This window comes from Bactrocera dorsalis, chromosome 1, assembly GCF_023373825.1.
Source record: "Bactrocera dorsalis isolate Fly_Bdor chromosome 1, ASM2337382v1, whole genome shotgun sequence".
NCBI lineage: Eukaryota > Metazoa > Arthropoda > Insecta > Diptera > Tephritidae > Bactrocera > Bactrocera dorsalis.
Window position 1 is genome coordinate 59,676,603 of NC_064303.1, and position 16,920 is coordinate 59,693,522.

The 16,920-nt window shown below is 37.5% G+C and overlaps 2 protein-coding genes across 3 annotated transcripts in view; one reads left to right on the forward strand and one right to left on the reverse strand.

The window, feature by feature from the left end:
- Positions 1–16,920, reverse strand: part of LOC125780259 (uncharacterized) — a 464,637-nt gene that overhangs the window by 113,021 nt on the left and 334,696 nt on the right. The gene's annotated exons all lie outside the window — the stretch shown is intronic.
- Positions 1,127–4,018, forward strand: LOC125775517 (uncharacterized). The gene has a single exon (XM_049446177.1). It carries the CDS (start codon positions 3,338–3,340, stop codon positions 4,016–4,018), a length of 681 nt encoding a protein of 226 aa, XP_049302134.1. The 5' UTR covers positions 1,127–3,337.

A 16,920-nucleotide genomic window follows, 5' to 3' on the forward strand; every position in this document is an offset into this window, starting at 1 on the left:
ACAGATCTTATGTATATTATTTTTGTTATTTAAAATTTAATATATTTTTGTTTTGTTTCAGATAAAACTCTGGATGATTTTGTTTCTATGCGGAGCATCCATTTTTTTTCAAGATTTCAAATAGATGTAAGCTTTCTCCACGTCGATGTATCTGCTTGGGAAGGTAATGCTGCCTTTCAGGATGCTTTACGAAAAGTAAGCCAGTTAAAAGTCGTAAATGACACTGCTGAAAGGGCCGTTAAATTAATGCAAGACTTTAACGGACTAATCACAGCCGAAGAAGAGCAAAAACAATTTTTATTACGATGTGTCCAGGAACATAGGCACTTATATCCAGATTGTAAAAAAAATACTCTAAAAAGAAGTTATCCTGCTTAATTTTAAGGTTCTTTTAATAAATATTTGTCTAACCTAACCACTTTTTTATTTAATAGCGTTTTAATTAATTTTACAGTAACACAAATAATAGATAGGCTATATCTCAGAATAATGGCTATATACTAAGACAAAGAAAACTTTGGGGGGTTGGTCGGCACGAGTTGCACTCGTCGTAGAAAGATGAAAATTTATATTTGAGTATATATTTACATTTATAAAAAATATATTGGGTATGCGTTTTGAATTGAATTGAAATTTCCAAAAAAAAAAATTTTCCGTCATATAAGGGACACCCTAATGTGTATATGTATGTATATGACACGGCACCTTGTATTTTATAATATTTTCTGTATATATTGTATGTGTCACCTCACTTTAATTTTTCACATGAATGTTTGTATATTGGTATGTCACTTTTTACTTATTTTGCCGCTTGAATCTTGTTTTTTTTTTTTTTTGGTTTTCCAAATAGTGCCTTTCTTAGCGGCTCGAAGGACCAAAGTTTAAAGCAGCAATGTCCAATTCACTGTATCTTTTGACACTTACCACTTTAACTTATTTTAAATAAAACGCGCGGTTAATGGTTAAATTAGGTTTACTTAGACCTTTTAACGTTTACAATATTTTGATTCACAATATATTCAAATAGCAGGCGACGGCGGGAAAGCGAGAAGTAGGCGGCGATGCGTGTACGTCGTTTGTAGGTCAAAACGAGACTGATCTTAACTTTTTAGTTGACCCCCTTTTCACCAGTGTGGTATGTGTTTGCGTGTGTGGATGTCCTCTCGCGTGTGGGTAGTGGAATGTAGCTTCGGTGTGTGTGGTGTATTGATGGTGGTGGTGTATTTGTGTAGTGGCATTAGGTGGGGGGCGGCTTATCTCATTTAGCCACATAACTTGCCCACAAACTTGCAAAAATTTAACACGGCCCTTTCTTATATGTGGCGAAGATTTTTGTGGTCCGATATACAAAACCTTGAAAATACGCGGTCGACCACCCGTAAAAACATATGTTGCAGTTTTCGTTTGCTTAGCTTTAAAAGCAGTACATTTAGAATTAGTTTAAGACCTATCTTCTAATTAGTTTATTTTCGCCCTAAAAGGGTTCATTTGACGCCGAGGGATGCCGAGGAAGATATTCAGCGACAACGCCACCAAGCTACGCGAGCTGAAAGAAGCATTTCTTGCCCAGTCAGCAGAAGTAAAGAGATTCGCCGCAGAAGAAGGATTTAGCTTCACCTTTATATCACCGAGGGCGCCGCACTTCGGCGGGTTATGGGAAGCTGCGGTGAAGTCCGGCAAACATCACATCGTTCGCGTAATCGACAACGCGCTACTGACCGCAGAGGAACTGTCAACACTACTGGCAGAAGTGGAGGTCATCCTCAATTCTCGGTCCCTAACACCATTGAGCCTGGACCGACGGCGACGCACTAACCCCAGCGCATCTACTGATAGGGTGCTCCCTGCGAGCATTACCTCCGGAGCAGGTGTCAGTGGACCTAATTCGTTGCTGCGAGAGATGGCAACTGGTTTGCTCTCTCAAGCAACAGTTTTGGCGACAGTGGTCCAAAACATATCTGACGGGCCTTCGGGAACGCAACGAGCGGATGCACCCTCAACGACCTCGTCCACGAGGACAACGTGCCGCCACAGCAGTGGGTATTTGGACGCGTCGTCGCAACCGTGGAAGGACAAAACGTCAAGGTTTTTTTTTCAAAATTATTTTATTTATTGTATCTGCTTTTTCTTCAAGCCTAAAAATAAGTAATGAAATCTTAAATCTATTTAAAAACTAGACAGACTCAAGCAAGTGATTGAGCTGTTTTGGTGTTACGTCGCTCTTTAATACGCAGGCATACATCTTCTTTTAAGTCGTGTTTGATCGCAGGAATGTACCAAAGCATTAGCCAAATGGTTTGGGTGGTCTCGGAGTTTAGATATATATTTAATTCTGCTGTCTTCTACTTCTTTTTTTACCATAGGAATACCAAGGTCTTTATGGATATTTTCGTTACGCATGTACCATGGTGAACACGTGATTGTTCTAAGCATTTTTGACTGGAACCTTTGTATTAGATTAATATTAGTTGCAAAGGTCGTACCCCACAGTTGAATGTCATACTTCCAAATCGGTTTTATGACCGAATTATATAAGAGCACTTTGTTGTCTAGGCTAAGTTTGGAGTTTTTATTTAAAAGCCAATTTAAATTTGTAGCTCTAATCTTCATACATGTTATTCTACTAGATACATGTGTTTTCTCCACGTGAGCCTCCTATCTAGGTGAATACCAAGATATGTTACTTCGTTCGCTAAGATATTGTTTATTTTTACTGCCGGGCACATCTTTGGTCTTAGCGAGAATGTAATGTTCTTACACTTCTGTTCATTCACATTTATACGCCAGTTCGCTAGCCATTCTTCGACAGAACTTAAATGCTCCGTTAATATTCTTGATGCCAAAATGTGGCATTTATTACGGCTCACTATTGCTGTATCGTCCGCAAAAGTTGAAGTTAATACACTAGGGGTATTCGGGATCTGTTGTATTTGCCATTGTATTTTTGTATTCGTGGTTTCTGTGGTTTTTATAGTAAATGTAGTAAAAATCCAAAAACAGAATATACATACCATTCAAATACAACAGTGTAAGAAAATACGATAGTGCGACCCTATTGTAATTGTGTCGTTTGAAGTAATTTGCAGCTATTCCTATTTTGTTTGTTTATATTTATTTGTATGGACGCTTTTATATATTTTTATACTACAGATGCCTTCTGCACAAATTTTTTACAAAAAATTACTATTGGAAACAGGAATCTCAGCAGATTGGAATTTAGTTCGGTGGAAAGTACGCAACATGCGCACCGCATACAACAAAGCAGAGCAGTGGAGAAATGGGACAGGCACCGGCCTGTTAGAGGAACAAGGTATCGAAAGTATTGATCGTAAGTATAATGAATTTCGAAATTTATATTTTATTAGTAATTTTTTTTATGCTTTTAGAAAAACTGAGCAAGATGGGTCCCCATTATAAGCGATTGCAGAGCATATTTTTTAAGAGCAAATCGGCAGACTCGACACAGTACGTGTTCCAGTCCGAAGATGGTACAACTAATCATGGTGAATGTGAAATTATTCAGCAGAGCGAATATGACAGTGGTAGTATGTTCGTTGACGAAATTGCGACAACGACTGAAAGCGAACATGATAATTTATTTTATACGTTGCCGAATGATATAGAAATTGCAACACCAGTTTCTTCTAAACGAGCTCAAAATATAAATGACAAAAAGGCAGTAGAATTCGCTGCAAAGATGAGGAAATCGGCACCGAAAACAGCAATTAGCAAATTATCTGCACTACAATCGGAAAGAAATGAGCTACAAATGCAACGCTTAGAATTAGAAAAGGAGAAACACAGAGACTACATGGAAAGGGAGGAAAAACGGATAAGTATAGAAAAGGAAAAGTTTGTTTTGGAAAAAGAAAGACACGAGAAGATGTTTGCGCTGGAAAAAGAAAAATTAGCCCTAGAAAAAGAGAACAATAAGGATAAATTAAAAATTTTGACTATGGAGCTGGAGATGAAGGAGCGACTAGCACGTTATGAGTTAGAACTAAAATACAAACAGTAAAACAGAAGCTAAGTTTTTTTCAGAAAACAGAAACCAAAAATTACAGATTTTCTTTTATTTATTTATGGAACAACAATCTATTGTTATATGAAAGAGTGCCTCATTAAACTTTTTGTTTATTAAATTTATTTTTAACTTAAAAAACTTGTACTGTTACTAGTCAAACATCATATGGTATAAACCTTGTCTCTTCATTTCGATTTCCTGTCGGGTATTAGTTTGGAATTCTTCTTCTGGTTGGTTTGGTTCTCGATTTTCTTAATCGACAAATATTGTCTCTATTTCCTTTTGGTTTAATAAAATATTGTGCAAAATGCAGCAGACTCGAAACCAATCACAACAAAATTTGTGACTTTCTCTGTTTTGAATTCGCATTCTGAGCTCCTTTAGACTACCAAATTTCTCTTTTAACAACCCAAAACAATTTTCAATTCGTACGCGATACTTACTATGGCGTCGATTAAATTCATTGCGTTTTTCTATGTCCAATTGCTTTGAGTTGCTTCGATATGGTGTTATTAACGTTTTGGAAATCGGATAAGCTGAGTCACCTGCTAGCCACTGAAATCCTGAAAAAAATTTCGACTCTTCAAGAAACAAAGCGCATGTTTTATATACTTTAGCATCATGAGCGCTACCCACATGGCCCACTACAATATGTCGAATTCTGCATTTGTGGTCACAAACCACTTGAGCTTTTATAGAGTAACGTCGATTTTTAGAAAAATACGTCGTGTGGTTATGGACGGGCGCTTCGGCAAGAGCAATCTCTGTCCCATCTACGTAACCAATGCAATATGGAAGTTCGTTGAACGTTTGGGAAACTATTAAATTTCTTTCAGCGTAATCTGGCCAAAATATAATTTTTCTCTCCAATCGTTGGAAAGCTTTAAATACTCTTTCTGTTACAACGCCAATTGTGCTTTCATCGCCAATTCCAAAAATAGAAGCTATTTTCCTTATGGAAGCATTTTCACCGTAAGCCCCAAGTCTGTATAACACAACTGCAACTTGCAACTCTATAGAAAACTGTTTGCAGGAGTGAAGTCGATTAAAAACCTCGTTTGTTTTAATTAACCCAACCAAATGAGTGAATTGAAACCGATCCACCCTTAACATTTGCTTCAACCTGGTATCATCCAGTTCACTTAACACATCCAAACGCCAAGTTATACTTTTTGGAATAAATTTCTCAATTCCTCGGCGGCACTGCAATATAATGATCACCTCTTCCATAGAGCAGTCTAAAATATCATCCACGGCTGCATCATCGGCATCTACAAATACGGAACTCGAATAAATAGCTCTTTATTTATAAGTATTTAAGTTACCTACCGTTCACATCAGAAATTTGATCTTCACAATTATCAACAATAAAATCTAATATTTTAGTTTTTTCGCTTTTTCGCGGCATATTTCTCACGTTTGTTTATTTGTTGTGGCACAAAAATCAGCTGTTCGGCAAATTTTACAACGACATTACAATGGGTGTGTTCGCGATTTTCTTGTGTATTTCTGAATTCGTTGTAAAAAGAGTAAATAATTACTACGAATACAACAGATTCCGAATACCCCTATTGTTAGCTGATGTTGGGCCTAAAACACTGCCCTGGGGCACACCAGCCTTTATCTGACGTTCATCAGATATGAAATCTCCCACTTTTACGATATTTTTTTTTATTTTTTAAATAAGACTCCAAGATTCTATACAATTCTAAAGGTAGAATTTTTTTAATCTTATATAAAAGACCTTCGTGCCACACCTTATCAAACGCCTGAGCTACATCCAGAAATATTGCTGAACAGTACTCCCTGTGCTCAAATGCTTTCCTTATCTCGTTAGTAATTCTATTTACTTGCTCTATTGTGCCATGTTTCGCACGAAATCCGAATATATGCATTGGTATTGTGTTATTTTCGTGGAGGAAAGGAGACATCTTTGATAGTAAAACTTTTTCAAATACTTTTGAAAGACAGGGTAGAAGACTGATTGGTCTGTATGAAGACAGCTGTGTTAAGTCTTTCCCAAGTTTATCTATCAAGATAATCTGCGACTTTTTCCATGAAATGGGATAGTATCCGAAACTAAAAATTGCATTGAAGAGCAAAGAGAGCACCTCTACAGCAATAATTGGTAACTCAATTAGCATTTTTGGGGAATTTGTATCATGTCCCGGCGACTTTTTTGGATTAAGTTCTTTGATGATACCAATGATTTCAGAAGGTGAAGTCATAAGAGGCTCGAGCGACTCTTTAGCTGTGTTGGGTAAGATTGACAGCTTAAAGTTGTTCTTTGGCAAATTGGGTTGAAATACCTTTTCTAGGTGATTTGCAAAGCAATTAGCCTTTTCCTCGTCACTTCGAGCCCAATTTCCTCCCAAGTCTCGTATAGGCATGTTGGAGTCAGTTGGTGGCTTCATGGACTTTTGGGCTTTCCAAAGGGAATTTTGCTTCTTTGAATTCGGACACAGCTTCTTTATATACATTTCGGTGTTCAATTCTTCCTCACGTATAAACGCGATTTTTAATTTACGTACAGCAGATTTTAATTGAAGCTGAGTGGAAGGGGAACGATTTATCTGCCATTCTCGTCTTGCACGCCTTTTTACATTTACAAGCATTTCTATTTCTTTATTAGAGATTTTTCTGAAACCAAGCGGCTTATAGCTTTTGTTTGGTGTTGCTAAGACAGCTGCGCTGGTTATTATATTATTAACTTCTCTTATACTTTCGTCAATATCTCTTCCTGTATTTATTTTGTACTCAATATTAATGTGGCTACTGACGTATTTTCTATATTTTAGCCAATTTGTTTTATAAGATGTTAGACCCACTTTTGGATTAGCGAATATGGGTTATTCACATAATTTTATTAGTACCGGAGAGTGATCAGAAGATAGATCAGTACATGTATCTGCTGTTATGTGCGATTTATCTATATTTTTGATTACAGCAAAATCAATTAAATCTGGTATTTTCTTCAGATCACTAGGCCAATATGTCGGCTTACCAGCAGATATTATTTCAAGGTTATTGTGACTATTTATAACAGTTTGATACAGCCGTCGTCCTTTCGGATTAATAAGACGTGAGCCCCAGTACGTGTGTTTTGCGTTGTAATCTCCACCTGCTAGAAATCTTTGACCTAGTGTTCCAAAAAAGTCTTTAAATCCACAATTAAGCGTCCTATTCACAAGCTGGCCTTGATTCCAATGGAGGTTGAATGAACCTGATCCTGACAAGGAGACCGGTGTTTCGCCAAGCGACAATATATGTATAGTTAAAACCTAAAAACTAAAATCAAGAAAACATGAATTACAAAAATTATATTAAATTGATTATAATTTAAAAGTATTACTTACCTTACTCACCTTAACTTGTTCTATTACAATATTTAACGAAAGTTGAAACTTATTGTACTTACCCCCTTTTTAAATCATAAGTATATTATTACTAGTTTAAGCCGTTAGTTTTAAGATTTAGGCTTAGATATTAGATTAAGTGAAATAAAGAATTCTCTCTTATGTGAACCGTTGAACGAAACGCACGCTTTTTTTGTTACCGGAATAATTTATAAGTCCTTTCGCGACAGGTATTTGAGTGTTACGTGGCTGTCTCCGGATCGAAGAGCCACCAATCAGATATATCATGTTGCGATAGACGAAAGACAAGTCTCCAGTGTTTTAGACGTACGTACGCTCTTAGGTCCTAACATCGACTCGAACCATTATTTTGTTGCAGCTAAGTACGCACCCGCCTCTGTGTAGCAAAAAACTCACATTAACAAACACAAGGAAGGTTCGAATTCAAGAATTTGCAATCACAACGGATAGCCGATCGATTTTATACTCGATTTGCACTATTGCTCTCTGAGCCCCTCAAGCCCCTTACGTACAACTGAAACCGAAAACATTGGTTTTTGGAAAATGCAAAAGTTCAGCTGGTATGACGAGGAGTGCCTCGTCACAGCAGAGAGGCAACAGACTGCCTACCTCGCAACGTTACAGTCGACCACACCACGTGGGGGTAGGATAGATACCGAGAGTTGAGTTGAAAGAAGCGAGACGCATTTCCAGACAGATAAAGATAGAGGTCAAAATGCGTGATTACGCAGGCTGCTATATATATTTCTGGCCTAATAATGGAAATAGGAATATTTATCAACGAAAATGGTTTTATTGTTTTTCTAAATATTCTCCATCAAGATTTATATACTTCTGCATGCGCTCAAACCATTTTTCGAAGCACTTTTTCCACTCCGATTGAGACACCTCCAAAACATGGTTTTTGAATGCTTCAACAGCATCTTCTGGCGACGAAAATCGTTGACCACGCATTATTTTCTTGATGTGTGGGAATAAAAAGAAGTCATTGGGTGCCAAGTCAGGCCTGTACGGCGGATGACCCATCAATTCGACGTTTTGGCCGGTCAAAAAGGCGCTGGTTTGAGCCGATGTGTGAGAGCTCGCATTGTCATGGTGCACAATGATTCGTCTTCTCTTGTTCGTTTTTCGAATTTTTCCGAAGACTTCTGTTTGGAATTGACTTCAGGCAAAAAAATGGTGGTGTACCACTCAGAATTGACCGTCCTACGTTGCTCAAGCGGAACAGTCGCCACATGACCGGAGTTTTGCCGAAGAAACAGGCGACCATTTGCTTCGAAGTGTTTCTTCCACGAACAACTTTCGTGGGATTTGGTTCGTCTTGGAAGACCCACACGGTCGATTGCTGTTTTGTTTCGGGCTCATACGCATAGATCCGTGATTCGTCACGATCTTATAAACGTCTTTTGAAGCACCGCGATCGTATTTTTTCAGCATTTCTTTACACCAATCCACACGACCAGGTGTTCATGCAATATCGAATGTATGCTGGTGGGAGAAATGCATAGGCATGCCTCTATCTGAAGGTATGTTACGTGACTGTCTTGCATTATCAGTTCACGTACGGCATCGATGTTTTCTGGCACAACGGCTGTTTTTGGACGACATTCACGGAATTCGTCTTTGAGCGAGCGTCGGCCACGATTGAATTCGTTGTAACAGTTTTTCACAGTGCTATAGGATGGTGCTTCATAGACATACAAAGATTTTAGTTCATCGATGCACTCTTGTCATGATAATCCACGTCGAAAGTTGTGAAAAATGATCACACGAAAATGTTCACGAGTTAATTCCATTTTTTGGCCGAGATGAATTTTTTAATTCCCTGTAAATAAAACAATTCACGATTAAATAACAAAACGTTTTGAGTGATGTTATGCTAAAAAATGTCAAACTTTCCAATGGGAATGTCAGATTGCACCTGGCAACACTTAGTGTTGCCTAGTCCAGAAATATATATAGCAGCCTATGTACAAGTATATGTATATACCGCTTCACTCGGACATATCTGTATATATGCAGCATGCTTCATTAATAAATAATGTTTTCTCAATGGCTAATAATACTGATTCTATGATTTTTTTGGAAGATTTCAATTTACCGGGCGTATCATGGAAATCTATTGATGATTACACCATTCCTATTAGTACTCGCTTATGTTTTAACGAGTTCTGAGATGAAATGTCGGAGTTTGGTATTATCCAAATTAATTTAATTTCAAACGAGTTTGGTAAGTTCTTAGATCTAGTTTACGTTGATAACGCTTCAATGTTCTCTGTTGTCCGATGTGATCCTTTGGTTCGGCCAGAAGACTCGTATCATCCTGCTTTGGAAATTAACATCTTTACGAAAGCTAATTTTAAGAAGATTAATTACAAACTTTCTAAAGTAACTTGGCCAGATTACAGTGGCAATATTGGGCTTAGTGCTTCCCACTTTAATGAAACTATTTTAAACTTATTTGAAAAATATGTTCCGAAGTGTGTTGTTACTCAAAAAATGAGTTCTATTTTATGGTTTTCAAAAGAATTATGTAAATTAAAAAATAGAAAATCTCGTGATTTTAAACTTAAAAAAAAAACTAGTTTAGTTGCTGACTATTCCAAATATCCTAACTAACGTCGACAATTTGCTGAACTTATCAAAATATGTTATAATAATAATATAAATAAAGTAAAAAATAATATTATACGTAATCCAAAATTGTTTTATGGTTTCGTCAATTCCAAACGCAGGATTTGTAATTCTCCATCCGCTATGAAATATAAGTCTAGTATGTCTAGTGACAATCACACCATTTCTAATATGCTCGTTGAATTCTTTAGGTCCAATTACTCTCCAAAATCTCCAAAAAATGTTCCGCATCAGCACAAGTTATGTCCGATTTGTGTCATTAATGCACCTACCATTTCCGAAACAGACGTATTATACCAGTTACATATGTTAGAACTATTATATAATATTACTAGCTGACCCGGCAAACTTCGTTCTGCCCAAAATAGATTTTTTTTCATTTCAAAAATTACACCGGTATTGGTTTTAATAGAATATGAACGATTTTTCCTAATTTCATTGTGTATACTTTAACAAAATTTTTACAAATCTTTCTTTTGTAAACATTGAACGGGCAGGTTTTCGATATGATCCAAACATTCAATATATCGCATCTGTTCAAATCGGTCAGATGTCAGTAGTTTGTCAATATTGCAATGCAGTCAAATTTAAAAATGAACCGCCAGGGTTATGTTGCGCCGGGGGAAAGACGATGCATTCCGTGTATAATACCGAGGCATCTCCGAGTAAAGCAATGTTCTCGCGAACGGATCACTGGCGCAAGTTGCAAAGAAACTTGTTAAAGTGGTTGCTGGTGATATTTCCGTTCGCTGTACTATGTTCTCTGCGTTGAAATAAACTCGCTGGCCATTCTCCAAATGAGCTGACAGATGCACAACAGTAGGATGGCGTTCATGAATTGCATATGAAAATATTCTCCAGATTGCTTCATTGCAGTTCACATATCTGCCCATTTGAAATTTGCTAATTTCATCTTGTTCAACGCTAGTAACCGCCATATCGCTTCCTTTGGTGACATATTTGCAAACATACTTAATTGATTTTATTGAACTGCAATACTCAACATTTATATGTGTTTTGAATGCCTTAGACAAAATTGGCGAATATGGAACGATCCATGTGTTATCAACCACGAAATTCTTTCCTTTCAATTGAGTGATGAATGTTCTGCCATTGTCAGCGGGTGAGCGACGCCGATAGAGAGGGTATTCGTCGTTTCCAGTTTGAGTTTCCGAAATAAAAGCACGGGGACAGCGTTTTTGCATTTACTGTCCGACATACAAACCGAAGATGGATCGTGTTCTCCGCATGGCCCATGAACCATATTGGCCATCACCACTTCGTGCAACTTTGGATCTATTTCAACATCAGGAATTTCGGCGGAAATGATGTCATCAATTTGGTCAGGTGTAATTTTCTCCACCATCCAAAGAAAAATGTGTGCGTGGGAAAACCTCTCTTCTGCCACTCCAATGAGTACATTCAGCATCGAACAGTGCCATATACACGTTGTTTCGTAATAAAGTCCATCAAACATCTGAGTTTTTGTTTAAACACGCGTGCTGTAATATCGTGGCGATCGCTTGGTGATTGACCGGGATGCAATAGATTCGTAATGTCTGGCCATTTTGGATTGCAAGTTAATGTAACAAACAAATCCGGCCGTCCATAATTGCGCACGTAAGTCATCGCATCCTGGGAGTACTCATGCATGTGTCTAGGACTGCCAATGTATGTCGATGGCAAAATATAGAGTCGACCAATATCTGTAATATCCGCATCATCATTCATTGCATCTCTTAAGTGAATATACTCTTCAGATCGCAACTTCGACTGATTGTATTGCATGTAGTTAAGTCGTTCTGTCTCAACTTTAACATACATGTCAACTGCATACTGTTGAAATAACCGTCCATATCTCAGTAAATGGTTGTCATAGCTTTGGCGAATCATCATTCGATATGCGTAAAACTTCATTGAACTGACTTTTTTATTTGTATGTTTGCAAATATGTCACCAAAGGAAGCGATATGGCGGTTATTGGCGTTGAACGAGATGAAATTAGCAAATTTCAAATGGGCAGATATGTGAACTGCAATGAAGCAATCTGGAGAATATTTTCATTTGCAATTCATGAACGCCATCCTACTGTTGTGCATCTGTCAGCTCATTTGGAGAATGGCCAGCGAGTTTATTTCAACGCAGAGAACATAGTGCAGCGAACGGAAATACCACCAGCAACCACTTTAACAAGTTTCTTTGCAACTTGCGCCAGTGATCCGTTCGCGAGAACATTGCTTTACTCGGAGATGCCTCGGTATTATACATGGAATGCATCGTCTTTCCCCCGGCGCAACATAACCCTGGCGGTTCATTTTAAATTTGAACAGATGCGCTATATTGAATGTTTGGATCATATCGAAAACCTGCCCGTTCAAAGTTCAGAAAAGAAAGACGTTGCCGCTGTTGTCGTCGAATAATCGCATGTTGTGATCTTACTTCATCACTTTGGCGAGCACGAACTTCCTTTCTTCTCGATCGTTGTTGTTGATCGTGAACTTCCCTTCTTCTCAATCGTTCTTGCTGATTGTATGTTTGGTTGACATTTTCTAACTGCTGCGTGCTACTGTCCAGCAGTCTATTTCGTGGTGATACCCTCTCAATAACACTTTCCCTTTGACATGCTCTGCTATTTCGTGTTCTCCTTGCGGCCTGGGAACTCCGAGAAGTGTTACCATACGTACTGATTCTTGACATCATAACAAATATCTAATTGGAAATGATCATTCATTTGCATTAAGTTCATATAAGGTTTTACGGACCAATAACTTACCTTTGAAAACTCCAAAAATGAATGAATTAAACTAAGGAAGCAGATCAATTGAATGATAAATTCCAATGTACATAAATCGGTATTCGCCAACACGCTAAATCACTTTCACTAAATAACTCACTTTTTAAAACAAAATATATCAATATATCAGTAAAGCAAGGCGCATTTTTATTGCCCTCTAAATTTTGCGTGTTCGATTGCAAAGCAAAATTGACGTTTAATTTAATTTGTGTTTGTTTCATAAAACTGCCATTTCCATAAACCAAAAATAGCACGTAACACAACCAAAATTACCATATAACCGCTGCAGCAAGAACAACCAAAATGTCGTGCTAGGTGGAAAATGAGATAAATACATTTAGGATTGTGTTGTAAAGCGATCATAATAATAAAATTATAAGTTATTGTAATTAGAATGTAAAAGATCGAAATTATGAAAATATAATTTAAGAATCTCGTTATGTTGGTACGCCACATACATATATGGTGGATTAACAACCAAAATAATTAAAGATTGTAAGGGAGGTACCACGTCCCCTTTTTCGATAACGCCAAGCTTTATGGGTGAGAATGGTGTTGTTTCCTATAGCTCTATACCAATTTTCATGTTCCTACCTTAAGCACTTTTGAAGATATTCACCTTGAAAAGTTCAGTTTGTATGGGTGGTGCCACGCCCCCTTTTCCGATTATCCCTTCTTTTATGTGTAAGAAGGCTTTTGATACCATATAGGTCTATACCAATTTTCAGGTCCCTCTTGAACCCTTCTTCCCTTCACAGATATTCTGCTTAAAAAATTTAGTTTGTATGGGGGGTACCACGCCCCCTTATTCGATAGCCCCCGGTTTTATAGGTGAGGGCGGTGTTGTTATCCTGTAGCTCTGTACCAATTTTCATGTTCCTACCTTAAACACTTTTGAAGATATTCGACTTGGAAAATTCAATTTGTATGGGAGGTGCCACGCCCCCTTAATATTTTATTCTGATTTTAAGACATGACCTGCGCGTGGTAATAACAAACAAATCCCCCAAAGGAAGTATTTCATTTGGTTCAGCCGTTTTCGAGTTTTAGCGTTACAACTATACACCATTTCATTTTTATATATATAGATATATACCAACCCCTAACAAAACTATTTAATTCAGGTCATCTATTGAAAACTATAGGGGAATAGCAAAGTTGTCTGCAATACCTAAACTTTTTGAAGCAATTATAACAGACGACATAACCTTCCGGATCTCTCCACTAATTTCTTCTTCTCAGCACGGTTTTCGTAAAGGGAAATCTACAATAACTAATTTGCTTGAATTTGTACGAGTATCACATGTATAAACGGGCTTTAGGGAGAATAAGAATACTGATGTTATATACTCAAATTTTAGTAAAGTTTTTGATTGGTTTTCAACCAATATTTCTAAAATGGGTTGCTTCTTATCTTAGTAATAGAATTCAACAAGTCATGTTAAAGGATAGGTACTGTTATTTATTAATGCATGTCATCTATTGTAAAGTTCTCAAAAGTTTTATTATATGCTGACGATGTAAAACTTTTTCAAACATATACTTCAAGCAGCGAAAGATGTCAGTTGCAAACAGACTTTAACAACCTAGTTACCTAGGATAGAAATGACATGCCATTGAACCTTAAAAAATGCAAAACGATGCGCTTTCACGTAGAGCTGTAGACCCTATTTCATACGCAATACAAAACTTTAGGTTGTAGCAAGTATGCAGTTTTGTTGATCTGGGAGTAACTATGGACCCCAAACTCAATTTTAATCTTCACGCAGCTTCCACGATTTTTAAAGCTAAAGGCGTTTTGTTAAACGTTGGTCTAAAGAATTTAGAGATCCGCTTACCACAAACATTTTTTTTACATCTCTGGTGAGGCCTATATTAGAGTATGCTTCTGTGGTTTGGAACCCTAGTGACCAAGTCCATTCAGATAAGTTAGAGTCCGTTCAAAAACAATTTTTACTTAAATCTCCCGACACTCGCTAGTCGTAGGGAGATGCTTGGTATAATATTTCTTGAAAAACTCATGAATGGGTCAGTCTGTAGCCCATCTCTTCTACCTGATATTAATTTTAACGTTCCCGCTCGGTCTACCAGGCAGTTTAGAATCTTACTTTTAAAATTTTGAGTTAAACGAACCATTCCGCCGTATATGTCATGACTTCATTTATCATTCCAGCACAATTGATCTAACAGACTCACTCTTTAGCATTAAAAAAATTATTTTATCTACTCTTAACAAGTAACATTTAAAAATAATAAGCTTTAATCTAATTCTTAATTTTGGCTGTTGAAATTTTTGTTTCTGTTGCTGAGCAGATTAAGATTGAAACGCTTAAAACTCTCTTGCCTTTTATGACTCGGCTAATTCCGCTCGTTCGCGGATTACGCCCCTCGCGTCGGTTGAGCGGGAGGAGGGTAATCGTTAGGTATTATTATTAAAAGTCTCCTAAACATCGCACATGAAGTTCTATTGAGCGTATTGTGTGATAGATTAAAGCCCACCGTCAACAAACTGATTGGACTTTATCAGTGTAGTTTTAGACCGGGGAAATCAACAGCCGACCAGATATTCACCATGCGCCAAATTTTGGAAAAGGCCCGTGAAAGGAGAATCGACACACACCACCTCTTCGTCGATTCCAAATCTGCTTTCGACGGCACGAATAGGAGCTGCCTAAATGCGCTATGTCTGAATTTTGTATCCCAGCAAAACTAATACGGCTGCGTAAACTGACATTGAACAACATAAAAAGATCCGTTAGGATCGGGAAGGACCTCTCCAACTCGTTCGATACCAAACCATGTTTCAGACAAGGCGACTTCCTATCGTGCGAATTCCTCAATCTGCTGCTGGAGAAAATAATTCAAACTGTAGAAATTAATCTAGCAGGTATAATCTTCTATGAGAATGTACAGCTGCTGGCGTACACCGATGATATTGATATCAACGGCCTTAACCCCTGCGCTGTTAGTTCTTCTCCCAACTCTACTAAAAATATGTGTGTACTTGTTTTTTAATGTAAGAGATATATTTTAAATAATATAAGAGAAATAATGAATTATTTAATATTTGTATTCAGTACTGGAAATAGTTTTCCTTTTGTATAATTTTTATTTCGCCTGGAAATTTGAGATATCTTTCCTTCCCTCCATTCAAAAATATTTCGAACCGATTGTTGACCTGGTCTACTTATTCTATTATGAAGATCTGTTTCTCGGAAACACATTGGCGCCACTAGAGAAGATAGTTCTCAAATTTGTGTTTTCTGATTCGACGCATCACTGCCTCACTTTGAAATTAAATAAAGATCCTTTTCGAATTCTGATAAATCAGTGAAAACTTGAAGTCGGGTAGCGATATAATCTAGCAGATTTTGAACTCTGATTTGTAAAACAAAAAGAAGTAATGAAGGTCTAAATTCGGGTGTAACCGAACATTTCATGCTGTTGCAAAGATCAAAGTGGGCTTGTTAAAATAACGAAAACCGTTATATGTAGTATAATAATATTCGTCTATCTTGGAACCGGCATTAACTGCTGTTAATTGGCAACAACAATGCCAGCCTCGAAATCCCACACAAAAAATTAGTGAATAGTATGGTTTAGCGCTGAATATTAGTGAAATTCTATACCTCAGACGCATAATTTAATGATTCCTCCGTGCTAACGAAATTAAGGATGATTAAGGATGGAGGATCGAAAAGGATGAAGTAATGTGCAGAAGTTCACGCAGGTGAGGAAACTTCTCTGATCGCCATTCACTTTGGAGTGGCTAGAAACGATTCTTTTACATATGGCTCAACTAAGTCACGACTTCCGGTCTTTGATCAAGGATCCTCTGGGTAGCCTAACGATATCCATTTGAAGGCGAGCAACAGTGAGAAGGCGATACATCCCCTACACAGGGTTGTGCGCAGGACTTGAGAGCCGCCACGTAAAAAAATATATACCAATGAAACAGCATAAACAGCCTCGGAAGAGAGACCCCCCTTTTGATGACAAACATGGCAAACGAAATAAGGACTACGAATTGAGGGCATGCACCTGGAATGTTCAGTCTCTTAATTGGGAAGGTGCCGCTGCCCAGCTGGTTG